At 33.9% G+C, this 25,559-nt stretch overlaps 1 protein-coding gene across 3 annotated transcripts in view; it reads right to left on the reverse strand.

Moving 5' to 3' along the window:
* The window catches only part of POT1 (protection of telomeres 1), a 78,037-nt gene that overhangs the window by 31,253 nt on the left and 21,225 nt on the right, over positions 1–25,559 (reverse strand). For all 3 annotated transcript variants that reach the window (XR_013967618.1, XM_080817942.1, XM_080817943.1), the window contains exons 5-9: positions 21,440–21,553; positions 20,626–20,673; positions 18,615–18,729; positions 3,280–3,410; positions 98–388 (exon numbers count right to left, since the gene is read on the reverse strand). Coding sequence is in view for 2 of the 3 variants with exons in the window: in XM_080817942.1 (XP_080674068.1) it covers positions 98–388; positions 3,280–3,410; positions 18,615–18,729; positions 20,626–20,673; positions 21,440–21,553 (699 nt within the window). In the remaining variant the exon portion in view is untranslated. The remainder of the gene's footprint in view (positions 1–97; positions 389–3,279; positions 3,411–18,614; positions 18,730–20,625; positions 20,674–21,439; positions 21,554–25,559) is intronic.

A 25,559-nucleotide genomic window follows, 5' to 3' on the forward strand; every position in this document is an offset into this window, starting at 1 on the left:
CATAGTATGCACATTTATCCCACCAGAATGAAATATAACCTCTGTTTAGATATGTAAGTGGTGCTAATTTATAATTTCAAGTATTTAAAATATTTACCTTTAGAAGAAATGATGCTCCATCCACTTCTGCTTTGCCCAAGAGCTGACAAGTCAGGTCAAAATACTGCAGTGGTTGAACATCACACAATTTTACTAATGTCGAAGAAGGTGAAATATGAGTTGATGCCCAAACACGTAAAGCTTCTACCATTTTGTGGTCCTCGGCAGTGAAGTTAAAATACTTGCTTGAAGTACGAGGTATGATAGGAGCTCCCAAAGTTCCCTCAAATGTCAAAGACGCAAAGCCAGAGCTGGTGATACCCTGAGTCTCCTTTTTATACACTTGGATCTAACAAAGTTGGGCAGAGCAGAAAACAAAACAGCTTACTGACCCAGAACCCCAAAACTCAAGAAATTTGAAAGATTATAAAGTCTTGCCAGGGTAGTTAATAGAAGATATGCTTATTTAATATATTTTACTTAATTAGCACACAAAATTATAAAAGTCAACTGGGCTGTATCAAAATCCATAAGCACCATGTAAACTTAGAACACTATGTAGTATTTATTTTATCTTATTTCTATTTTTTAAAGGTCTAGGTAGTCTACTCCCTGATCCTACCAGGCTTGTACTTTTACATTTATTACTTTTCTTAATCTTTTTATCCTTATGAAATTCCCCCCCTTTTAATCTCCCTCAATACTCCGTCTGATATTACTTTAATGCTTTCATTTTCCTTACACTTATTGTTTGCTTAGTATATCTTTTCTATAGTTTTACTTATAACTTGTTTGTGAAGTCTTCATTTCTTGTAGGTAGTTGGTATTTATTCTTTTTTTATTCAGTCGAGTGTTTAGTCCATTTACATAAAATTATTGATATGATTATATTTTAGTCTATCTTATTTGTTTTCTTTTTGTGTCCTTTTTGCCTTTTAAAAACTGTTTTTCTATTGTTCCTTTCCTGTCTAATTTTGAACTTACTAGTATTGTTTACCTCCTCTGAGCTATGAAAGAATCCTTATCTCAAAGTTTATTTGGAATCAATATAGTTCCACTGTATCATCCCTCCTTTCCATGTCATACTCCCCACTTGCCAATATCCCTTACTAACCTTTGAAGGTATGTACTAACCTTTTGGTGGTTAATTCCACTTTACCACCCTAACCACCCTTTGTGCTATCGTTCATATTCTTCTACATATTTTATAAACTCCATGTTTACTAATGTTACCATTTTTCTTTTAAACAGTCATTTATCTTTTAATGAAATTATGGGAAGAAAAACTAAACAGTGTCTTTTTATCATTTCCTTTGTTTTTAGTTATTTCCTAACCATCAAGTTTCTGGCTGGTAGCATTCTTTTTTGTTCTGAACACCATCCTTTAGCATTTAATAGTAGTAAAGATATGCTGACCGTGGATTCTCTCATTTTTGAAAAATATTTTCTCTGGATACAAAATTCCAGGTGAATCAATTTTCTATCATCACTTTAAATTTATCATTGCTTTGTTCCTCAAGTGCCATTAATTCTGATAAGAAATCAAAGATGGCCAGTATTACAGTTTACTATATGGAATGTGTTATTTCTCTGCCAGCTCATTTCAAGTTCTTTTTTCAAATCTTTTTCAATGGTTTCACAGTGATTTGTTTAGGCATGCTTTGCTTTGTGGTGCCATGCACAGAGTGCACTGAGTTTCTAAAATCTGTAAGTCAATGTTTTCCATCACATTTAGAAAAATTCTGGTCATTTCTATGTATTTCTATAAATATTTGTTTCCCATTCACATGGTTTTCTTGTACATCTCAAATGATGATTCACAATTTGATATCATTGCACAGGTCCCCAGGATTCTGTCAATCTCTTATTTATCCTTGTTCTTCAGATTAGATAAATTCTATTGACCTATGTTCAGGTAAACATGATACAGCTAATCTATTAAGCCTATCTGGTAAATTTTTCATTAATAATAAAAATATTAATATATATCTATTCACTAAAAGATATGTATTAGACTGTTTATAGCAGCATAATATCCTCAAAATGAATGTCCCACAGAATACATAAATTCTGATGCATTCGCACACTTAACTATGAAAATGAACAAAGTGAAACTATATGCAGTAATATGGTTGACTCACACAAGTATAAGCCAGACATTAAAAAACCAAAACCTACAGTCTATTCTCCTTAAAATAAATAGAACTGAGAGGTGTCTATCCTACTTCAGTGAAACAACAGCAAGAATAACAACTAAAAACATGACGAGGGAAGAGTGCACTGTCTGAAACAATAGTATGTGAGAAATAAGTTATTTTTTGAAGTTGGGGTAAATTTGCTATGATGATAATATTTCTATTTCCTTTTTAACTTAACACAAATATTCTCTACTATTCATCTATTATCAGGGAAAGGCATAAGAGATAAAGAAAGGTAATTCCCACCAAAACTAAGAGAGAACACACCAGAATATTGTGCTCATCTATGGGCATCGCACTGACCATGAGGGACACAGATAAACTAAAGTATTAGAAGAAAAAAGACAACCAAGATAATGAAAGAGCTTTATGGAAACCCATATAACAAGAGGAAAAGATGAAGGGATTGAAATGCTTAAACCCGAAGGGATTTTAAATATTAAAGTATTTAATTTAAATAATACTATTTAATAGCTTAACCTTCATATTAAAGGTTTCCTTACATTTAATTGATAGCACAATTTTAAAAGTACCAACATATCTGTTCATGTTTTAACACATTTTTCATAAATGAAGTTCAACTTACTTTGATTTTATACTTAATGTCTCAATAATTTTCACTGTACTTGAATTAACACAATAAATGGAAAAATAATACAACCTCTCAATCACTGTATAATTATTTTATTAAAAAAAAAAAAGGCCCTGTTGGCTTAGGGTGTTTTTTTGTTTGTTTTTTTTTAACCAGTTCTACATGGAAACCTTTAGAGCATCAATCTACATTCAGAAGTGAGAAGACAGGCTGCAATGAGGCTAACTCATGGCATCTAATGCATTTCTTGTGGAAGGAGGGCAGGCAGTTTGTCCAAATGAAGAGGTTTCTGAATATTAATATTTGATGTCTAGTATTATTTATATTTGTTCTTGTCTCCTGAAATGCTTACTGCCGTGTTCTACCACAGCAACTACATAATTAGGGCTAACTAGAAAAATACACAGTTCTCTTCAAACAGATAGGAGTTCTGGACAGTATGAACTATACCTTCAGCCTATGGAAGCGAACAATATCTCCATTTTTATAAATTATTGGAAGTGCTTCATAATTTCCACTAAAGAGCAGGCAGGTTAACTTTACATTTGTCTGGTCCACAATTGTTACAACTGAGCAATAATCTGGAAAACACAAAAATATTTTACATTTTAGTACTTCAAAGCTTTAGACAAAATAAGAATACAGTTGAATTCAAACCACTAAACAAACTCTTATCCCTCCTTTTAATTAAACCTTCTGAGAATAGGATCAAAATACAGAGACAGTTTCTTGGCTCTCAAAATGCAGTGCCAAATTATTCTGCAAGAGTGTTCCACAAAAATTAATTTTAGAAAGTTTAGTAAAACAAAACTAAAATTCTTAATTAGTGCAAATTGTCTGGAGGGGTAGTAACTTTTTTATTACTTCAAAGTTTAGAAATCATGAAGCAGATAAACATGTTCAATTAAAATGTAATTTATAAAATAAATGTAATTAAAATTAGGGTGAAAACAAAGACTAGAAGATATCTGAAGCAAATGTGATGAAGAGTCAGTATACTGCATAAAGATTCTATGAAAACTGCTTACCAAGCCCAGGACTTCACAGTGACTACGAAATTCAAAGGAACAAACAATTCATAGAAAATTATAATAACAGCTCAAAAAAAATAAGGATTTGCTAGTTTCTTACAGAAGATTACATGTTAGAACAAGAAACATATACACTTCAGCTGGCAAAAAAAACTAATAGTTGGGATGTTATGAAAATGAAAATTTCAAACACTGGTGGTAGTAAAAATTGTAACAGATGTTGCCTTTTGATATGCATGTTTCAGAAACTTGCACACTGAGAAAATGTGTTGCCTTCTAGTCCTACCTAATACCATAGTAATTACAATATCAATATTTGAAGAGCATAAACCCAGAACGGTGAAGGAAGAGAGGAGAAGGGGGTGAAGGAACAGGGGAGAAGACAGCACTATGTTTCGGGAAGATGGGAAAGCAAAGGGTTAGGGATAAAAAGTAGAGGGGAGACAACCCAGAAGATAGCGTAAAGGGGCTACAGTGAAGATGGGAGTCATTGGGATTAAGGGTGGAAGTGAAAAGCAGAGCCAAAATCAAGGTTAATTAAAAGTTTACACACAAAACAACTGTTTCAATACCATGCATCCTGACCTCTACTGCCCAGGAAAATGATTTCAGATTGGGAGGCAGAATATTTTACCAACCACATCCAGGAACACAAGTTGTTTTTCAAGGACATTTCACTGATTAACCAGGAAGTACTAAGGCTTCCTGTGTGGGGGTTACCACCCAGAATAAGTCCCTCTGCATTACCACAGTAGGGAGCCTACAGCCAGACAGGCAGCTCTCTTCCCATCCGCCCCACAGAGACATTCTCAATCAACACGCCCTATGAAAATTCTACTTGTCTCGGATTTCCCATTCAAGGAGGAGATGAATAGGAAAAGCAATCTTGAGAAAGCACAAAGCTGGAGGTACCACAATCTCAGACTTCAAGAGGTACTACAAAGCTACAGTAATCCAAAAAGTATGGAAAAACAAAGTACTTACATACAAAGCAAACAAGATGAGTGTCTATAATCTAGAATAAACCATACCTACATTTTAAAATATGAAGACAGTAAACAATTTCCAGACATAGAGCAAAAAATGGAAGGAAGAAGGAAGGAAGGACGGACGGACAATGCAGAGTGGAGGGGAGAGAAAGAGATGGGGCAGAAGAGAGCAGGAATGGAGGGACAGGGAAAAAGGAACGAGAGGGGAAAAGGAAGGAGAGAGGGGAGGAAAGAGAGAAGGAAGGCGGGAGGAAAAGAAATTTGCTTCTTTGAGGAAGGGGAAATAATTTAGAGAACACTAAAAAAACTTAAAATCAAAATCTTGGTAAGCATCTTCAAAGAGTAAATAATACTACATCTCATTTCTTAATACATCAGCAGGATCCACTGAAACCAAATCTATATTCTGAGTTTGCTTTTTCAGTAGCTCTGTTTGTGAGTAGTATTGTTTCAAGACATTTTTCTTGTAGCAGTCTTACAAAACACTCAAAGATCAATTTTATTTATTTTTAACAGAATGACACATTCTTTTTTTGCAAGTATCATATGGCTCTACTGTACCCTTCTATAAATCCAAGATGCATTATGGAATCTTGATCATCTCTATTCCTGTATCTTGTTTTTGTTTCCAAAAAATGACTTGGTGGACGGCAAAAGACACCACGGGAAACTGAGAATAGGTCCACTATCTACAGAGTCTTTATAAGGTAACCACTAGCTTTTGCACTGCTTTCCTGCAAATGAGAAAAAGCCTCTCCTTTTTCAAATAGAAATATTGCACAACCCAAAGAGCTTTCCAGAGGAAGTTTCCTGAGCCCAAGGGAGTAGAAGTCTTGGCTGCACCCACACATGCATCTACATCTGGCCTTTTCTTAAAAACCATCAGAAAGAGGGACACAAATGCCACTTGCAATGTACACACTGCTTCTCTTGACCCTTCCCTCTCCCCATTCCCCCAGTATCTGTGTCAGGTTCAGAGGGTGGTTAGGATCTGTGTCAGGTCCGGAGTTGGTGTGGGAATGGACTGTGGAGAGACAAAAGCAACCTCAGGGGATGCCCAGAGAGCATCACAACAGGTATGTGTGTGCCAAAAGGGTAAGGGCATGCTCAGAATTCTGAGTGGGTAAACGGGCTGGCTCCATGTGATGTGCAGATTTGTGTGGAAGAGGGCACCCTCCAGCTGCATCAGGACTCGAGTGACAAGCCTAAAATCGCCACACTTGCATGTTTTCATACAAGTGACTATGTGGATGAAAGTGGCATCTCCTTACATGGAGCATATTTGTACATCATTTATCTGAGCTATCATACGCTAAGTCCCTGTTCCTTACTTTTTTTCTCTTGGCTTATATGTATTTTTTTGAAAGTATCATCCATGACTTTTATCAAGTTTATGAGTTCAAATTCTTTAATATGATTGTTATTAACAAAGAAAGAAGGAAACAAAAATTCAGATTCAAGAAAACAAGTGGCATTCAGAAAAATCTGTCCAGAGGTGCCTGGGTTTGTCCAACTCTTGATTTTGGCTCAGACTGCGATCTTGGGGTCCTGAGATTGAGCCCTAGGTCAGGATCCGTGCTTAGCAAGGAGTATGCTTGGGATACTCTCCCACTCCCTCTGTGCCCGCCCCTTCCCCCACAGATGCATGTTCTCTCTGAAATAAATAAAATGTTAAAAAAAAAAAATCTGTCCAATAACTTGCTCTCAATAACAAAACAAGTAACAATCTAAATGAAATATTAAATAGCTTTCAGGTTCTTTCAATTAGCATGATTCATGACTAGAAACCAAGCTACCCATTTTAACAGATACTAACAAGGCAAACTGCTAAATGTTTTATTTTACTGTTTCAAGGAAGTGAAGTGTCTTACCAAATAAATAATCCATCAAAAAAGGCTACATAAACTAATAAAAATAATTTATTTCCCAATGCCTCATTTTAACTTATTCCCAAATGTAGGAAAATGTGAAATTACAAAGAACTTACAACTTTATATTTTAACAATGAAATTACAAAACTAAAAGACAATAGTCCATTTTGATAGTTAACACCAGCAGGAAAGTTAGGAAGAGTAGAAAGAGCTTCCATAAATCAGTATTCTTACCTTACCTACCTAAATAGTACATTTAGGTGCTAATGTAATATAAAAATAAATATAAATTACTTAAAATACATTTTAGGATATTAAAATATATATTTAAACTTGATAAAGACTTGACTTTAATGCTTTAGTAAGACTTCATATGTAAACTGCTGACAAAGTATTTAACTTTTAACTTCATGTAACCTGATTAAATCTGGAAAAGATAACAAATGATAAATTAAGTCCTATATTCTGCAATCTTGAGTAATTCACCTAATTTCATCAGCATGATTAAGTGTAAATTGCCTTGGAGTTTTATAAGGCAAAGCTGGTAATTCATCCAATCAAAGAAGCATGCATGCACGTACAAATTATACAATCCACAAAAAAATTCCTCCATGAAAGTTGTTTTACCTCTTTTATCTACTATAGCACTGTTTATAAACCAATCAGTATTTCAGTAAGTTTCCATTTGTATAAAAGTTTATTACTGAAACACCCAAGTAAAAGTTATGAAAGCAAATCACTGAATCAAGACAATATTATATACTACAATCTTATAATTTCACAAGGAAATTTTATATCATAGCACTTGCTTTATTTTTTATTTTTTAAGATTTTATTTATTTGAGAGAGAGGAGATAATGAGATAGAGTGAGCATGAGAGGGGGAAGGTCAGAGGGAGAAGCAGATTCCCCGCTGAGCAGGGAGCCCCATTTGGGACTCGATCCCGGGACTCTAGGATCATGACCTGAGCTGAAGGCAGTTGCTCAACCAGCTGAGCCACGCAGGCACCCAGCACTGGCTTTATTATGCTGGTGTGAAATTACATAAATATCCTCTCATGTTTTGATTATACTGAAAAAGGTAATGGAAGGAAGGAAAGAGAATTACGCTAGAAATATACATACTAACATATATTAACTAACATATACTAACATAACATTAACCAACATATACTAACATATATTAACATATACTAACATATACATACTAACATATATATACAGATTAAACACAGATTAAAGTGATGCCTGCATGGCTGAGTTGGTTAAACACCTGACTCGTGATTTTGGCTCCGGTCATGGTCTTATGGGTTTTGAGATCAAGCTCCGTGTCCAACTCTGCACTCAGAGGGAGTCTGCTTAAGATCTCTCCCTTTGGAACCCTCCTACACTGTTGGTGGGAATGCAAGCTGGTGCAACCACTCTGGAAAACAGCAGGAAGGTTCCTCAAAAAGTTGAAAATAGAGCTACCCTATGACCCAGCAATTGCACTACTGGGTATTTACCCTAAAGATACAAACGTGTGATTCGAAGGGGCATGTGCACCCGAATGTTTATAGCAGCAATGTCCACAACAGCCAAACTATGGAAAGAACCTAAATGTCCATCAACAGATGAATGGATAAAGAAGATGTGGTATGTATCTACAATGGAATACTATGTAGCCATCAAAAGAAATGAAATCTTGCCATTTGCAAAGACATGGATGGAACTAGAGGGTATTATGCTTAGCAAAATAAGTCAATCGGAGAAAGACAACTATCATATGATCTCCCTGATGCAAGGAAGTGGAGATGCAACATGGGGGGTTTAGGGGGTAGGAAAAGAATAAATGAAACAAGATGGGATCGGGAGGGAGACAAAACATAAGAGACTCTTAATCTCGCAGAACAAACTGAGGGTTGCTGGGAGGGAGGGGGGTTGGGAGAGGGTGGTGGGGTTATGGACATTGGCGGGGGTGTGTGTGTGCTGTGGTGAGTGCTGTGAAGTGTGTAAACCTGGTGATTCACAGACCTGTATCCCTGGGGCTAAAAATACATTATATGCTTATAAAAATTTTTTTTAAAAATTTAAAAAAAAAAAAAGATCTCTCCCTTTGCCCCTTGCCACATTTGAGGTCACATTCTCTCTCTCTCTCCAAAATAAATATATACATAAATTTAAAACAAAAACAAAAAACAAAACCCAGAGAACAGTTAGATAGGTATGTAGGCTGATATTTCGTAAGTTCGTAAATGTTATTCTGGAATTATGTTCTGGAGTTTTACATTTTACTCCATGTACTGAGCAATCACAATAGACGGTATTCCTAGGTATAAGGATTTAAGGTAATACTTAGCAATGGTCTCTATCCTCACAGAGTTTGTACTGAAAATAAGAAAAACAAAACAATTAGAATAATTTTTAAATAATTATAAAAGTATATTGATACTCAGCAAAATGAATACATGCTACAACATGAATGAACCTCAAAATCATTATGTCAAGTGAAAGAAGCCAGAAGCAAAGACCACGTGCTGAATGAGCGCATCTATATGAAGTGTCTAGAAGGGGATAGAGACAGAAAGCAAATTAGCATGGATACTGCAAATGCAAGCAACATATTCCTCCAAGTCTTAAAAAAATACTAAAATGATAAATGAAGAACTAAAAAACTGAGTTTAACAATAAGACTATTATAATATCTCCAAAAAGTTTATGTAGAGACTGCAAATACTCTAATGATTAAAAATTGGACAACATCTGAATAGTCCTCCTCTCAGTTAAGGAGAACTATCACAGGCTCACATATTGTGAAAAGAAAATTCATCTTAGGCTCTCTGTTAAGTGTTGTTCCACAGATCTTTATATACAGATATGTATATTTTACGTGACTTACATGTCACATTATTTAATAAATGATTTTAAAATAAGTGAGCTGTCACCAAAAAGATTATTTTGTACTACATATAAAACAAAATTCCAGGAAATATATGCAATATCTGTTTTTAACAATATAAAAGAATTTTAAGAAAATACAGGTTACTATTTTTCAGATCTTATAATGGATGGAAAAGCCTCTCTAAAAAAAATTACGACTCCAAATGTAGGTTAAACATTTGTATTTCAAAGACCATCAGTACTCTAACTAAAATGGTGGGAAAAACATCTTAACACTTATGACAAACAAAAGGGACTAATATCATTAATACATAAGAAGCTTCTAGAAATTGCGAAAAAAAGAACCAAACTGAAAAATAGTATACATTTTGATTTTCTCAATCATGATTTGTAAAGTGGAGGGAAAGCAGTAAACTGAAATAGAAGAACTTAAAAATGCAGATGGTAAGCAAAGCAATTTGTAACTTGAAAGTAATTTTTGTGAACCTAAATATTACTAGAATCCATTTTACCTGAGAAGTAATGTAGCAAAGCATTCCACTGATAGCTGCTTAAAACATTTTATCTGTAATAATTGAGTACATCATCTTTCAAAGGCCAACTGCCAACTATATTATAATTCTATCATATAAATAAGGTTACTGGTTACATATTTATTAAAAATCAGCTTTACCATATATAGAAACCATAAATACAAAATATACTTTTAAATTATGGTCTAGAATATAAACAAAGTATACAGTACAAAGTATCCTAAGTCTTTAATAATGATCCTTGAAAAAGACTGCCACAAGAGCATGAAATCATGCATCAGTATCCTGCAGACATTCCATTGCTTAAAATTATACTTAAGTCAACTTCTTTAGCAGTTAGCTTTTGAAACTGAAAAGTCCACATTTTCATTATAAAAGTCTGATAATTGCTGTTGCAATCCCAAGGTCTGGAGTGTTGGCCTCTTCTTCCTCATCTATCAACATCCAATTTATCCTCAAAAGTTCAGCTCAAATTCAGTATCTCTTAGAAGGCTTTCCCCTGTTAGCATTAATCTCTCCATTCTCACTCCCAAAGTACTCTGCTTGCTTCTTTAGTTATAGCATACAACTGTGCCTTAGCCAGTTGATTAAATTTAGGTCTTCCTCATCTTAAACTCTGTGAGAGTTTATCACTTTATCACTATGGACAACAACTAAGTCTAGTACAATGCTATAAAAGCTGGCAAAGAAATTGTTCAATTAAATGAATAAAAGCATGCAACCTAAGTTATAAGAAAGAATGAGGAAATAATACTACTGATTTTTATGATCCACTAAAGCAATTCAAATTATAAACTAATGAAACATAAGGGTGATTTTCTAAATTAGCAGGCTAATAATTTCTTAGAGGAAGAGGTCATAAAAGACAGACTCAGTCCTATGATACGAACTGAAAGCCAGATGGAGACCTCAAGCTTCATCACAGTCATTCCAGAATATAAGCAAGCAAGCCATATAAAAGTTCAGAGACAGGGGAAGAAAGATCTTTCTCCACCTTCATTTTCCAAGTGGAAACCAACTTCTTACTGTCAAGGACAAAAAAGCAGGAAATAGTAATGAAGAGAGGCTTAGCTCACCTCTCCAAGGCCTTAAAGAGGTAAGTAATGACTAACCATGCCCCCTAGATGCCTTCCATTCCTGAAAGATAGCCAAGCACTTGTGAAGAGTCTTATCTTGCTCAACTAGACATAATTTTTTAGCTCTTGGGAAATGGAAAACTCCATGCCTGCCCAATCCACAACCTCTATCCTTTAGAATAGGTAAGTAAATTCACTGTTCAATTTTTAATAAAGAGTCTATCTTACATAGCCAACAATAAGTGCAGAAATAAAGGGTGAGTCTTATAAATTGGGGAAAGACTAAAAACAGTGAAATCATGAACAATTATAATCACTGTATTGTAATTATTATCTGTCTTAAACATTCCTTGAGGGTAGAAACAGTGACTTAGATATCTTTGCATTTCCCAAGTCTAGTGTAATACCCAGCATATAAAAAGTACTTAATAAATGTTTGTTGAATAAACGAGGAAATGAGTGAGTGAAAAAAAACTATAAATTTATTTATTTTAAAAACCATGCATTAGGGGCGCCGGGGTGGCTCAGTGGGTTAAAACCTCTCTGCCTTCGGCTCAGGTCAGGATCCCAGGGTCCTCGGATAGAGCCCCGCATTGGGCTCTCTGCTCAGCAGGGAGCCTGCTTCCTTCTCTCTCTCTGCCTGCCTCTCTGCCTACTTGTGATCTCTGTCAAATAAATAAATAAAATCTTTAAAAAAAAAACAAAACCCAAAATCATGCATTAAACCAAAAATATATCTGTGGTTTTGATATTGGCAGAATATTCAAATAACATATGAACATACCATAGATTAGTAGTTTGCAATCTGGGGTTCAGAGGAGGGGAGCATGAACTTTTGATATGGCATGTTTAAGTCTTTAGGCATGCATGTGCATTTCTGTGGGGCAAGCTCTACAGCTGTCATCACATTTTTATAAGGGTAAAGGACTCCTAAAGTGTTAAAACTTCCAAAGATGTACACAATTCCGGACTTCAAGCTGTATTACAAAGCTGTAAGCATCAAGACCATATGGTACTGGCACAAAAACAGACACACAATCAATGGAACAGAATAGAGAACACAGAAATGGACCCGCAACTCTATGGCCAACTAATCTTTGACAAAGAAGGAAAGAATATCTAATGGAAAAAAGACAGTCTCTTCAACAAATGGTGTTGGGAAAACTGGGAGAGCCACATGCACAAGAATGAAACTGGATCACTTTCTCATGCCATACACCAAAATACATTCAAAATGGATGAAAGATCTAAATATGAGATAGGAATCCATAAAAATCCTAGAGAACACAGGCAGCAACTTCTTTGACCTCAGCCACAGCAGCTTTTTAATAGACATGTCTCTGAAAGCAAGGGAAACAAAAGCAAAACAAAAACAAAAAAACCCTCAACTACTGGGATACTTCATCAAGATAAAACCTTCTGCACAGCAAAGTAAACAATCAATAAAACTAAAAGGCAACCTATGAGATAGGAGAAGATATTTGCAAACGCTGTATCAGATAAAGGGCTAGTATCCAAAATCTATAAAGAGCTTATCAAACTCCTCATCAAAAAACAAAAAAAAATCCAGTCAAGAAATGGGCAGAAGACATGAACAGACATTTCTCCAAAGAAGACATACAGATGGCTAACAGACACATGAAAAACTGCCCAACATCACTCTTTATCAGGGAAATAGAAATCAAAACCTCAATAAGATACCACCTCACACCAGTCAGAATGGCTAAAATTAACAAATCAGGAAACAACAGATGCTGGCAAGGATGCAAAGAAAAAGGAACCCTTTTACACTGTTGGTGGGAATGCAAACTGGTGCAGCCACTCTGGAAAACAGTATGGAAATTCCTCAAAAAGCTGAAAATAGAGCTACCCTATAACCTAACAATTGCACTACTAGATATTTATCCAAAGGATACAAAAATAGTGATTTGAAGGGGTATAGGCACCCTGATGTTTATAGCAGCATCACCAATAACTAAATTATGGAAAGAGCCCAAATGTCTATCAACTGATAAATGGAGATAGCAGCAGCAGTATGTGTGTGTGTACACACACACACACACACACACACAATCAAATACTGCTCAGCCATCAAAAAGAAAGAAATCTTGCCATTTGCAACAATGTGAGTGGAACTAGAATATAATACATTAAGCAAAGTAAGTCTATCAGAGAAAGACAAATTATCATATGAGTTCAATCATATGTGGAATTTAAGAAACAAAACAGATGAACATAGAGGAAAAAAGGGAAAAAAGGAAAAAAGAGAGAAGGAGGCAAACCATAAAATAGGGCGCCTGGGTGGCTCAGTGGGTTAAAGCCTCTGCCTTCAGCTCAGGTCATGATCCCAGGGTCCTGAGATCGAGCCCGTCGAGCTTTCTGCTCAGCAGGGAGCCTGCTTCCCCCTCTCTCTGTGCCTGCCTCTCTGCCTACATGTGATCTCTGTCAAAAAATAAATTAAAAAATCTTAAAAAAAAGACTCTTAACTACAGAGAACAAACTGAGGGTTGTCGGCAGGGAGGAGCATGAGAAGATGGGGTAATTGGATGAAGGGCAGTAAGGAAGGTACGTGATGTGATGAGCACTGGGTGTTATATGCAAATAATGAATCATTAAATTCTACCCCTGAAACTAATAATACATACTATGCGTTAACTAACTTGAATTTAAATAAAACCTAAAAAAAAAAACAACCAAAAACATTTCAAATATGCTTTATAAATTCTAAAATATAAAAAATATAATTTAATATACATGTAATTTTACATCATACTAGATGCTTTAATCTCTCTTTGATGAATCAGAAGTGTCCTGGATCTAATGGAACACCAATGAGTTATAAATTATTCAGTAATTAATAAATTCTCTTTAATGTGGAATATGTAGTTATACTTTTAAAAATTAAAAGATACTACATAATCATTTAATATGCAACCAATATTACTCATACAAAAGAAAATAATCAAATAATAATGCTAATGACATTAATGTATATATGTCAAATCATTCTCCTGAGTGAAAATATTTTTACACAGCCAAAAATAGCATTCTAGAGCTAGCTGGGATGTTCTAGACAGGAAAAAACTTGTAGGGCCCTATATCCTAGCACCCTATCCCAAGAACTAAAAGAAAAAATAGACAGGGTCTCTCAGAAGTCCAGTGTTTTGGATACTGCTCTAAAAATTTGATTAAAATGCTCAGTTTGCAGCTAAAAGAGATATACTTTTATAAGATAATGAACAGCAAAAGAAAGATGTGCTTCTCGAAACACTGTAACATCCAAAACTGTTCAAGTTTAGTCAAACTGCTTTCCAAAAATGGAGAATTTTAATGGGAGGCAGGTACGAAAATCAAGTAATTTTGGAACATAACGCATTCCTCTGGTAAGCTAGGGAGTAACAGGCAATGTGCCACATCATGTGGCACAAAAAAGGCTGAGACCTGTAGGATTGCAGAGTTTGGGGAAAGAAAAAAAAAGGCAGGAGGGAGCAGAGGTGGACGTTCAAAAAATGACATAAATATTTCGGCTATCCTCTCCTTTCCTCTGGACTCAAATATTAGAAAAGTAGCACAGAGTTCCCTTTATTCCTCTAATTTGCTCACAGAGTGAGCAGGCATTATGATACTGATAACAAGCAAGGACAAGCCACATACTATTAAGCCTGGAAGTATTTTATGGCCAGCTTACATTGATCTTATTCAGCAAGAACAGACAATAAGAACAGAGTAAATGTATCCCAAGCTTAAAGAAATTGTAGGCTATTTCTTAGAATCTGAGACAAAGCTAAAACTAAACTTCTTAACAGACATTAACTAAAAAAATATATTATCTGTGTAAGGCAAAAACTGACATACCCAACTCTGTCTAGCCAGTTCTCTGAAGCAAAAGTAAACATGAGGCTTTCAAAGACAATTGCTGTAAAATCTCAAAATCCTAAGGCAGCAATGCCCTTGCCTTCATACATAAAAGAGGACATATTATGTACCCCTGATGAATCATTATCAAAATCAATTTTGATGATGCAATTATCTTTTACTAAATGCTATTTCCATAATCCTTGAGAAATTCTCGGTTTTCATGATGAATCTTACCACAATTGAATAAGAATGTAATTATCTATATTGTCCTTTTAACAACAAGACTGATAAACTTATAGAAAAAAAGCTACAACTTCTCCAAGACTGAATATAAAGATTGGGGAATAAGCATTTGCTACCAGAAATAAGACAGCAGCATGTAGGTCATATGTAATCACTATTAGAATGAAGAGGAAAGTCTTGAAGAAAAATTTTAGTCAAGAAGTACAAATGCTAGAGTGCACCAAATAGCCTCAGTAGCACTGAATTTAACATTTATAAAATAAATTTTAATGAAAAATTCCAGCTAATGATACAGAACAGAATAAGCTTTTTTCCATTTACCTAAATTTGAGCTGCATAAAGGTAACTTTCCTCCAAATAACTAGTTATGTACCTCTGGATGTAGTATTTAAGATTGTGGTCCCACATTTGCAAAATAATATTGCTTTATGTAATACATAAAAGGCAGAGCTGTGGATTGTTCCTGTACATTTATTCTGGTACATCTCAGTAGTAATACTAATGAAGTTGATCCTTTCCTCAACAGGAAAGTGCTATTTGTCTGACTCTCCTACAGCATGTTGAAGGATGAGTGCTATCAATAGAAATAAAAAGTGTAACTAAAGTTATGTAATAGATAATTTTAAAACTTTACCATCTTGCTGGCAGTAAAGACATCTCACTTAGAGTTTCAATGAATGTGTTGTGGTAAAATTGATGACATTCGTTTTAATTCAGTATATCAGAAAAAACAGAGAAACATATTATCGTTGTAATAACAGATGGTTCATTACTACTCATGAATTTTTTTATTAAGGGACTGGAGCCAATTAAACATATCTGATAGAGACATAAAATACATATGAATATATAATAAAAATAATAGTTCCCCAAGGCTTTCATTATATATGCATGACTTAATAACAGTCAGAAGAAAATGTGATTATGCTGTCGAATAATAACTTAAAATTAATATTGAGTCATCAGTGTTTTAAAAACAACTATCATTTTATTCTATACTATTATCATTTGTTATTCTTGAATACATTTGTTGATTAATTTAATAAAAACTTTTGGTGACAAGAATTAGCGACGTAACAAGTTTGAAAAGTTTTTAATTCTATCTTTTACCAAGTCAGATGGACATAACTGGCAGTCATGTAGCTTATTCCTAAATTCAGCAGGCCAATTAGAACTGCCAGATAACACTCACAAGCAGAAGAGGATCACAGTGATCACACCTTTATAGAAAATTTGCAGAATATTAAGATTCAGGGGACAATAAACCTGATAATGCAAACAAACCACCAAGATGAAAGTATGCAAGTAAATATTGAAAAGTATGATAGCTTGGAGAATTCAGATTGTGGGGTTAAAGTAAAGTCAAATGAAAATATCTGAGAAATAGACACTTAAACAATAACTTCTCTGCTTCAACCTTACTGTTTAACATTCCCTTTCTGCTAAAACAGAAATCACCAGAGTTTTCAATAACACATCCCTCTGATGCCTTCAGACTTAGTTGCTACCTATTTCAAATTTCTCTGGATTTCAGTCTTCAGTCACTTTCACAGAGTAAGTCTTTCCATCGTGCATTAACAAAATCCTCTGACTACATGAAAATATGATGTTTCCCTCATCTCCCACTAAAGAGTACACTTCGAGTTCACTCCACAATAATAAAATTTACATACATATAATTTAATAAAATATTTTTTTAAATATAAACTCAATGTGAACATCTTTGTGTTTCTAGGAGGAACCACGGCACCTGGCATGCAGAAGAGAAAGACAGTATTTCATCAACAACACCACTGTGCATTTTTAATATCTCTAAAATATGGCTACATCTTAAAATTAACAGTGAAGCATAACTTAATTGGCAGAGCTTTTCTTGATGATACATACATAATGGTGCCTTTTACAAATGCTGTTTCAGGTTAGATTAAATAGATTAGTAAGTGTTTTTAGTTGAACTGAATTAAACCAAGGTAAAGCTATATGGTGTCTTTACTAAATTAACCCTCAGAAAACTGAAATTCATGTTTTTTTATTCTTTTCTATGTCAGTCTGTTTAAAATCAGACTGTTTAAACTGTTTTAAAAACTGTTTAATAAATAAATAAATAAATAAGGCTTGTATTTTATAGAATTAGTAGGTTATACCTTAATTATCTTTAAAAACAACCAAAGTACTACGCCTTTTGACTGAGGTGTTTAATTTTTTATATTTGAAGTTGTCACTGGTAGGAAAGAACTTAACTACTGCATTGTGCTAATTGTTTTGTCTTTTAGCACTTTTGCCCTCCGTATTTCATTGATTTTTTTTTAATGTAGCGACATACTCATTTCCTTTTGTGAATCTTCTGTAAGTATTTTCTTTCTGGTTACCATGGAGTTCACATAAAACATATTAAAGTTATAACAACCTTTTTTAAAAATATTTTATTTATTTATTTGACAGACAGAGATCACAAGTAGGCAGAGAGGCAGGCAGAGAGAGAGGGGGAAGCAGGATCCCCGTTGAGCAGAGAGCCCGACCGATGCGGGGCTCAACCCCAGGACCCTGAGATCATGACCTAAGCTGAAAGCAGAGGCTTTAACCCACTGAGCCACCCAGGCGCCCCTAACAACCTATTTTAAGCTAATAAATATTATGTATAAAAACTATACTTCTACTTCTCCTCACATATACTTTGTTATTAATGTTACAATTGGTATCTTTTTATACTGTGTATTCATTAACATGTTCACAGGTACTTATTTTTTATTTGATCTTTTTTAAGTTCTATATCAGAATTAAAAGTGATTTATATACCACCATTACAGTACTAAAATATTCTATATTTAGCCTATGTCATACTTTTATATGCTGTCATGCTGCAGTTTAGAATCCTTTTCTTAATTTAGTCTTTGGAATCTAAAGACCATACGTACTTTATAAGTGAAAATGGCCAAAAATGCGCATATGAATTGTTTGGCAATTATAAATCAGACCTGAGGGGCGCCTGGGTAGTTCAGTCACTTACATAACTAACGCTGGATTTCGGCTCAAGTCATGATTCCAGGGTGCTGGGACAGTGCCCCATGTTGGACTCTATGCTCAACAGGGAGTCTGCTGGAGGATTCCCTCTCTCCCTCTACAACCCCTGCCCCCATTCGCATGCAACCATGCATGTGCACATGCTTTCTCTCAAATAAATATTTAAAAAAATTAAATAAATGAGAATTGAGCTTCTAAGACTTAACAGTATTGAAGGAGCTATGTTTCTGAAACCAATAAAGCAGCTCCAGCCCATTAAAATCTTCACCAATTTTAATACCTACCGGTTCCTTTGCTTAGATATGGAGGTTTAAAGAACTTCACAACACCATAGACATTGACAATTGTACCACCCTTAAGTTGATTCAGGGGTGTATATATATAATGTGTTGCTGGAACCTAAGAAAGCGAAGACAGTGAATATATCAACACTAAGTATTTACATTTTAGAATAATTTTATAATTAAATTTTTAAAATAACAACCAATATAATTGCATTTTTTTCCTTTTAAGTGTCTAAAAAGAGGATATAGTCTGAAAAAAAAGGAAATACACAGCTTATAAAGGTTACTATACAAACCAACTAGTTTTTCTTACAAAGAATTTTGATTATAAATTATGTAATTTGTACATAATTCTAAGAAATGCAATTTAAGAACTTTTGGTTCTGGACTTTAACTTTGAGTAATATCACTTCAAAACTTCTGGTATATATTTCTTTTTTCCCCTCTATATTATTATAAAGATTTTACTACAGGTTTTGATTGTAAATGGTATAAACACATTAAAAATGGGAAAAACAGAAAAGAAAAATTATCTGAAATAATTGTACATAGGTTTGGAAAGAAAGGAGAAAGTGATTTACAAGGACATGTCTGCATATTAGTCAAACAATCACACATCTGGCCCCATCACCTATCCATCCCACCAACAACCAGAAATAAGGTTACTACCTACTGAACTATGAGTTAAAATTTTAAAAATCAAATCAAAATGAGTTAATTGGTTTTTTCAAAGAAGCTGATCCTTTAGTTCAAGTATAAGAAAGGTAATGTTTAGAAATCTCATCAAACTTTGATATAAAAAATGTTGTAGCTCATAAATGATGGAAGAAAAATATTGGACAGCATATGGGACAGAAAGGAAAGATATGTACCTAGCTGACAAATAACTAGATCCATGATATTAAAGTTATCTCCCTAATGTATAGATGAATGGGGCAGGCCAGCATATAGCTCAATAACACTAACCATTATGGTCATCCATGCAATGTACTTGTTAATTCATGAACAACAAACAACTTCTTGATTATAATTTGACTTTCCATGTAAATAAGCTAGTATATACGTGCACAGCATCTAAGTCATAGTCTAATAGATCAGAATATCTGGGATCACTGAAAAAACATTTTTACCAATTTCATAAGTTCTGTCCTTTACCTCTTCCTTATATGCAGGTTCATGGATGTATCAAATATTTGAAGCTGAGCAATCTAAAATAATTTTGAGAAAAACTAATACCTGCAGCTAATTCATGCCTTTAAAAAAGTGTATCAAACCTTTTATTGGTTACAGTTTCTTTAAATAACAAATTTGAATTATATTTCCATATAGTATTATTCAGAATTTAAAAGTTGTATCCCATAGTCACTGTTAACTAAAACAAAGTCCCTGGACTCTGTCGATTAGGAACAAAAGGTTTAAGAACATAGGCAGAAGGTAAACTTTATATTGAACTTCATCATATATATTACCCTTTTTCCAGTTTTACTCAGCTACATATAGCTCACCTATAAAAATGGGAACCTTCCTATTGCTTTAACAAAATTTTATAAAATATTAAAAAAAGATAAAGAAATGAAAAATGTATCACAAATATAATAAACTTCTTAAAATTAAATAATTTGTAAATCACAATTTGGCACATGACATTGTTTATAAATATAACTGATAAAGAAACAAAAGTATCTGCCTGAGGTTTTAAAGTACTAATCCTAGTATCTTCACAAAATAAAATGTTTTTCCCTTTTAATTTTTTTATGTGTAGCTTATAGAAAATAACAACAGATATTCCAAATAAAAGAACCACCAGTTATTAATTACTAGGTCAATATATAACTCAAATTTAACATTATTAGATATCAAAAAGGTAGATATTTTGTCTTCCCATTATATTATTATTTTAAAAATTAGACTATAAGTAGATATCATATATATATGAAATACATACATGTGTGTTATCTTTATGTGTGTGTGTGGGTGTGCATATTTTAAATTAAACTGAGTATTATCTTACCAAAGACATTGATTCTGCAGAAAAATCTCTGACAGATTTAACATAAACCTGAAAACAAAAGAAGAGGATTTACTCGTATACAACCAACCTCCAATGTGATTACAGGCCTTTAACTGCACCAAAACTACACATTTAACTGCGTAATATTCAAATTCACTAGAATGGCACGAAACCATGCCTTACAAATTAAGACTGACATGTGCAAAACTGTCTAAGGTTAAGTCTAATACATTAATTTCAATATCAGAGGATCACGCCTAGCCCGTATTTCGGATACTACAGAAAAACAGGCAGATGGTGGCCTGCAAGCACAGGACTGGCCCAACTCTACTTCTCTGACAGCCTTGACCAAACTGATGGTCTCCATGTGTGCACATGCACACATGCACACACACACAGGGCTGTGGGAGAAGGGGTGAAGTGGGAAGCAGAGAATCAGCATCTTTGTAAAGAATAAAATAGAAGGAAATCAGTTTTACCTAAAAAAAGGGCACATGATCAATTTAAAGTGAAATCGAGTAGACCATCAAAAAAGGCTGATGATGTAAGAGCAAAGAATGAGATCTAGAGTACCTACAAAGTTTTAAAAATTCCATTAGTAAATAATTATTTTTAAGGGATCTTTCTTTTCTACCTGGAATCATTCTAAACATAAAGCTGAGAAGAGAATTTTTGCTTTAAACTTAAAGTATTTAATTAAAATAATTCAGTCAGGCTAAATAGTTTATCTGCAGATTTACAGAAATACTGCTCCTATTCTATCCCCTTAGCTCATTAAAACCACAAATGATTGGACTAAAAGTTATACACTTACATAAACAGTTGATCTGAAGTCTTCAAATGCTTTCAAAAATAAGCGATGTTTACCATCTCTGCTTGTAGATGAAGATGCTGACAACACAGTAAATCCAGCTACTGCAATGGTGTCCTACAGAGGAAAAAATGATTTTAAATAATCAATATCTGTAATTCTGAATGTCACATAAATGCTTATTTTTATTATTATTTAAAAACAGGAGTAATTTCTATAACATGGAAAACAGGTTAGCTACATGTGCTTAATGCTTCCTGAATATAAGACCAAGACTACAACTTCCTCTAAAAGGGCTTCAACATAGCCCTAGACAAGCATAATGTCTCACTTCACAGACCAGGAAAACACTAACTAAATCACTCAAAAATTTTTATTTATTTAATGGGACTTCAAAAATCAATGTTTATCTCAATTTATATCAATAGGTTTGTAGAAATAATGAAGAGATAACAGATGATCCAAAAGTATTAAGAATGAAATTTAAATGAAACTAAATGTCAGAGTTGAGAGACTACATTGAGAAAGACATGCCATTAGTATTAAAAACTCCATACTGTCACAAAGCTAATACATGTGCATATAAATCCAGGGTATGAGACATAAATAAGAAATTTCTATTTATCTACTAATAAGAAAAAAGTATTTTTCTTCTTCTAAAGTAAGAAGCCAGTCCCCATTTATTCTTGCCTCTCTCATTCATTAGTTAAATCTCCTTTTCTTAATTTCCAAATATTGGAACATAAACATTCAGCAATTTTGTCTTGCTGCCCCATACATATGTAATATATAATATGTAATAATATATGCTACATATATATATAATTATTATCCTACTCTTCTAATTTTAGCACCAAAATCTTAAGATACATAAAAATTCCTGGGTTTTAGGCAGCTTCCTTCAATAATCTTAATTTCTACCAAATGGAAGTATCCTGCATTACAGACTTGCTTTGCACATTCAAGGAAGGGTCTGGTGTCAAGTCCCAGGATTCTCTATTTAGATCCATTAAACAAGGTTGTGAACACGCTGAAGGCAGGGGTCATGTCTTTTTTTTTTTTTTTAAAGATTTTATTTATTCATTTGAGAGAGAGGGAGAGAGAGAACGCACTAGAGCAGAAGTGGGAGGGAGAGGAAGAGGGAAAAGCTGGCTCCCAGCTGAGCAGGGAGCCCAACACAGGGCTCAATCCCAAGACCTTGAGATCATGACACAAGCGGAGCACAGACACAGACGCCCAACACAGCCACCCAGGTTCCCCATGCAGGGTCATGTCCTATTCTGCTCTGTATTTATAAGGCTTGGCACAAAGTAGGCCCACCATTAACAAACCGTGACTCAAAATATGGATCTTATATGGCCTTCCTAAAATCTCTAGCCCTGTTCAGAACTTTTAGCTCTACAACTTTCTACTTTTTTTTTCTTTCTTTACATGAGACTATGAACATAAATGTGTCTGTGCTGATAATGCTAAATAACCACAACTCTTCACAGATAAATGGGAGAAAATATTCCTTCTCACTGAATATTCTGTTTTGACCATGTTTTTAGGCAGTATGCATGTATGTATGTATGTATTCGTCAGAGAGAGGGAGAGCGCACGCACACAAGCTGGGGGAAGAGCAGGCAAAGGGAGAAGCAGGCTCCCCACTGAGCAAGGAGTCCAACAGGGACTCAATCCCAGGACCTTGGGATCATGACCTGAGCTGAAAGCAGACGACCCTTAACCAACTGGGCCACCCAGGCATCCCCAGGCAGTTTTAAAGGGGAATAAAATAAAAAGTAAGACTGCTTCTGGAATATATTACTCTTAAAACTGAAAAATAAGCAATGGTTTCAACTGCCTAAAGCTTCTGATTTAAACAAAAACTTGAGATTTTAGTCAAAGATTTAAAGTTGTTCAATCAAACTCACAGGGAAAGATAAATAGAAGTAGGGAAGTTTTTCAGTTCTAAATTCTCTTAAAAGCACATACAAAAAATAACCTATCTCATGTTATTTTCTATTTTACTGAAAAATGTCTTAAATATTATATGGAAAGAAATACATAAAATGCAAATGTTAGTTGTACAGATGAACATTTTTCTATTTTTCCATATAATCTAAACTTAAGAAGTGTTTATTTTATGATGGAGAAAACGTTTTAAATAGAAAAAAATCACTAAAAGCAGGACATCACATTCATAAGAAAATTTTCTTCAAAAGTCTAATTCTATTTCAATATTAGCAATACAATTCAGTAGAAGGCTGTAGTATAACTTTTCCTCTAGCACAAATCTGACAACATAGAAATAACCACCAAAAGTATTTAAGAAAACTAATGTGGTTTAATTTATTATATTTCTAAACATGAACTTATATTAGAATATATCTATATAAATTATATGGAAGGCCCTCAGTGATCCTATCCCAATCTACCTGGCCTATTTTATTTCCATGTATGTCTATTTAATACTATAAAAATCAGATTCTCTTACATTCATAGTGCTTTTCCATGTATATTCTCTGCTTATTCTGAGCCCCCACTAATAACAGCATTTTTCTATTTTGCATATATCTGATCCTATCTATCTTTTAAAACCCAGATAGTAAAAACTTTTCTTATGAGGTCTTAGATTGTTTCTCTCTGAGAAAAATAATTCTTCCTTCCTCTGAACTCTCCTATGCAGTATTTTAATATATTTTGCCTGTGTATTATTTACAAATGATTCTTAATGTTTTTAATGCTTTTAAGTCTATAAGCTCCCTGGGACTAAAAATGTCTTATCTACTTTTATATACCATAAAAGTGGCTGTAAGGAGCTTCTGTTCATAGTACAAGTATACGTTGAATAAATTAATACTGGTAAAATTAAAGTACAAACCCAAACAGAAAAGAGAAAAAAATGAATGACGCTTAGAATCTAGTTTCCATGAATTTACAAATTGTAATAGCTTTTGAATTAATTCAAATGCACAGAGGATAAGAAAGATAAACATATAATAGGCAGTATTAGTTTGTATAAACATTCATTAGACTGAGTTGAAAATGAGATTTAATATGCATTGTTCTAAGTTCTAAGCTTCTGAAAAGAGCATACCGAAGCCATTCAAACAAGAATAGGAATTACACAGTTCAGAGCTAAGAATGCATTCTGATAGACAGAGTAGGTATTTTATCTCAATCTGCTGAAGTTATTAGGAAATCAGCCTGAGAAGAATACCATATTACTAAAAGTGATAAGGCTTTATCAATATCTGTATATCAATGTTCTAAAAATAAAAACACATTGGTAGACCTGAAATCTTTGAACTAACTCAGGATACTCAGATATCAGCAAGTGGGTCATTTTCCTTTTATCTAACCTACCCTGTCAGTGTCTTAAAAGGAGTGAGACTTGGTCATTAAACAACTTCCCTTTTGGGTTAGCCAACAGGAATATTCCACTGCAAACCAGTTTCAGAGAAAAAAAATCAATGAAAACAGCACAGATCTTTTTAACATAAAGAAGTGTTCTTAAAAATCAACAATAAAAAAAAGAGCAGACAACTTATTTGCATATTATAACATGTCATTTTTACATGCTAATGTTCTATAGAACATAATCAGTGGTGGAACAAGAAACAAACCAGTATGTGACTAAAAAAATGTAAACTGCAAGACTAGTGTATTAACTTGTTAATTTTTAGTTGATAGTGTATCCAAAATTCCCACGTTATTACACTTTCAGCAAGCAGGAAAAGGACACAGGAAATATGAAACAACTGATAATCCAAAAAGAAAAACACTTATCTAACTTTAACAGGCATTAAGTGATTTTTACTATGCCACCCTTGCAAATCCTGTTATTATATTTTAAAACACCAATTAAGAGTGAAAGAGTGAAGGGAGAAGCCATGAATCTGATAACGTAGTGACTGACAGAAAATGTTTCTCTAATATAAAAAATGTATTTTATGAACATTAACATCTATTTGGTTATATAATGCTAAGAACTTAATTGGAAGCACTATAGGCAATATTAGCATAAAATCCAAAATCTGTAAATGGTTTACAAATCCCTGTGTGATCTGATGCCCACCACCTCACCAGCTACCTACTATGCAACATACCCCAGAATAGCTCCTTTTTGTAATTTTTAGCA

This window comes from Martes martes, assembly GCF_963455335.1.
Source record: "Martes martes genome assembly, chromosome: 11".
Classification (NCBI taxonomy): domain Eukaryota; kingdom Metazoa; phylum Chordata; class Mammalia; order Carnivora; family Mustelidae; genus Martes; species Martes martes.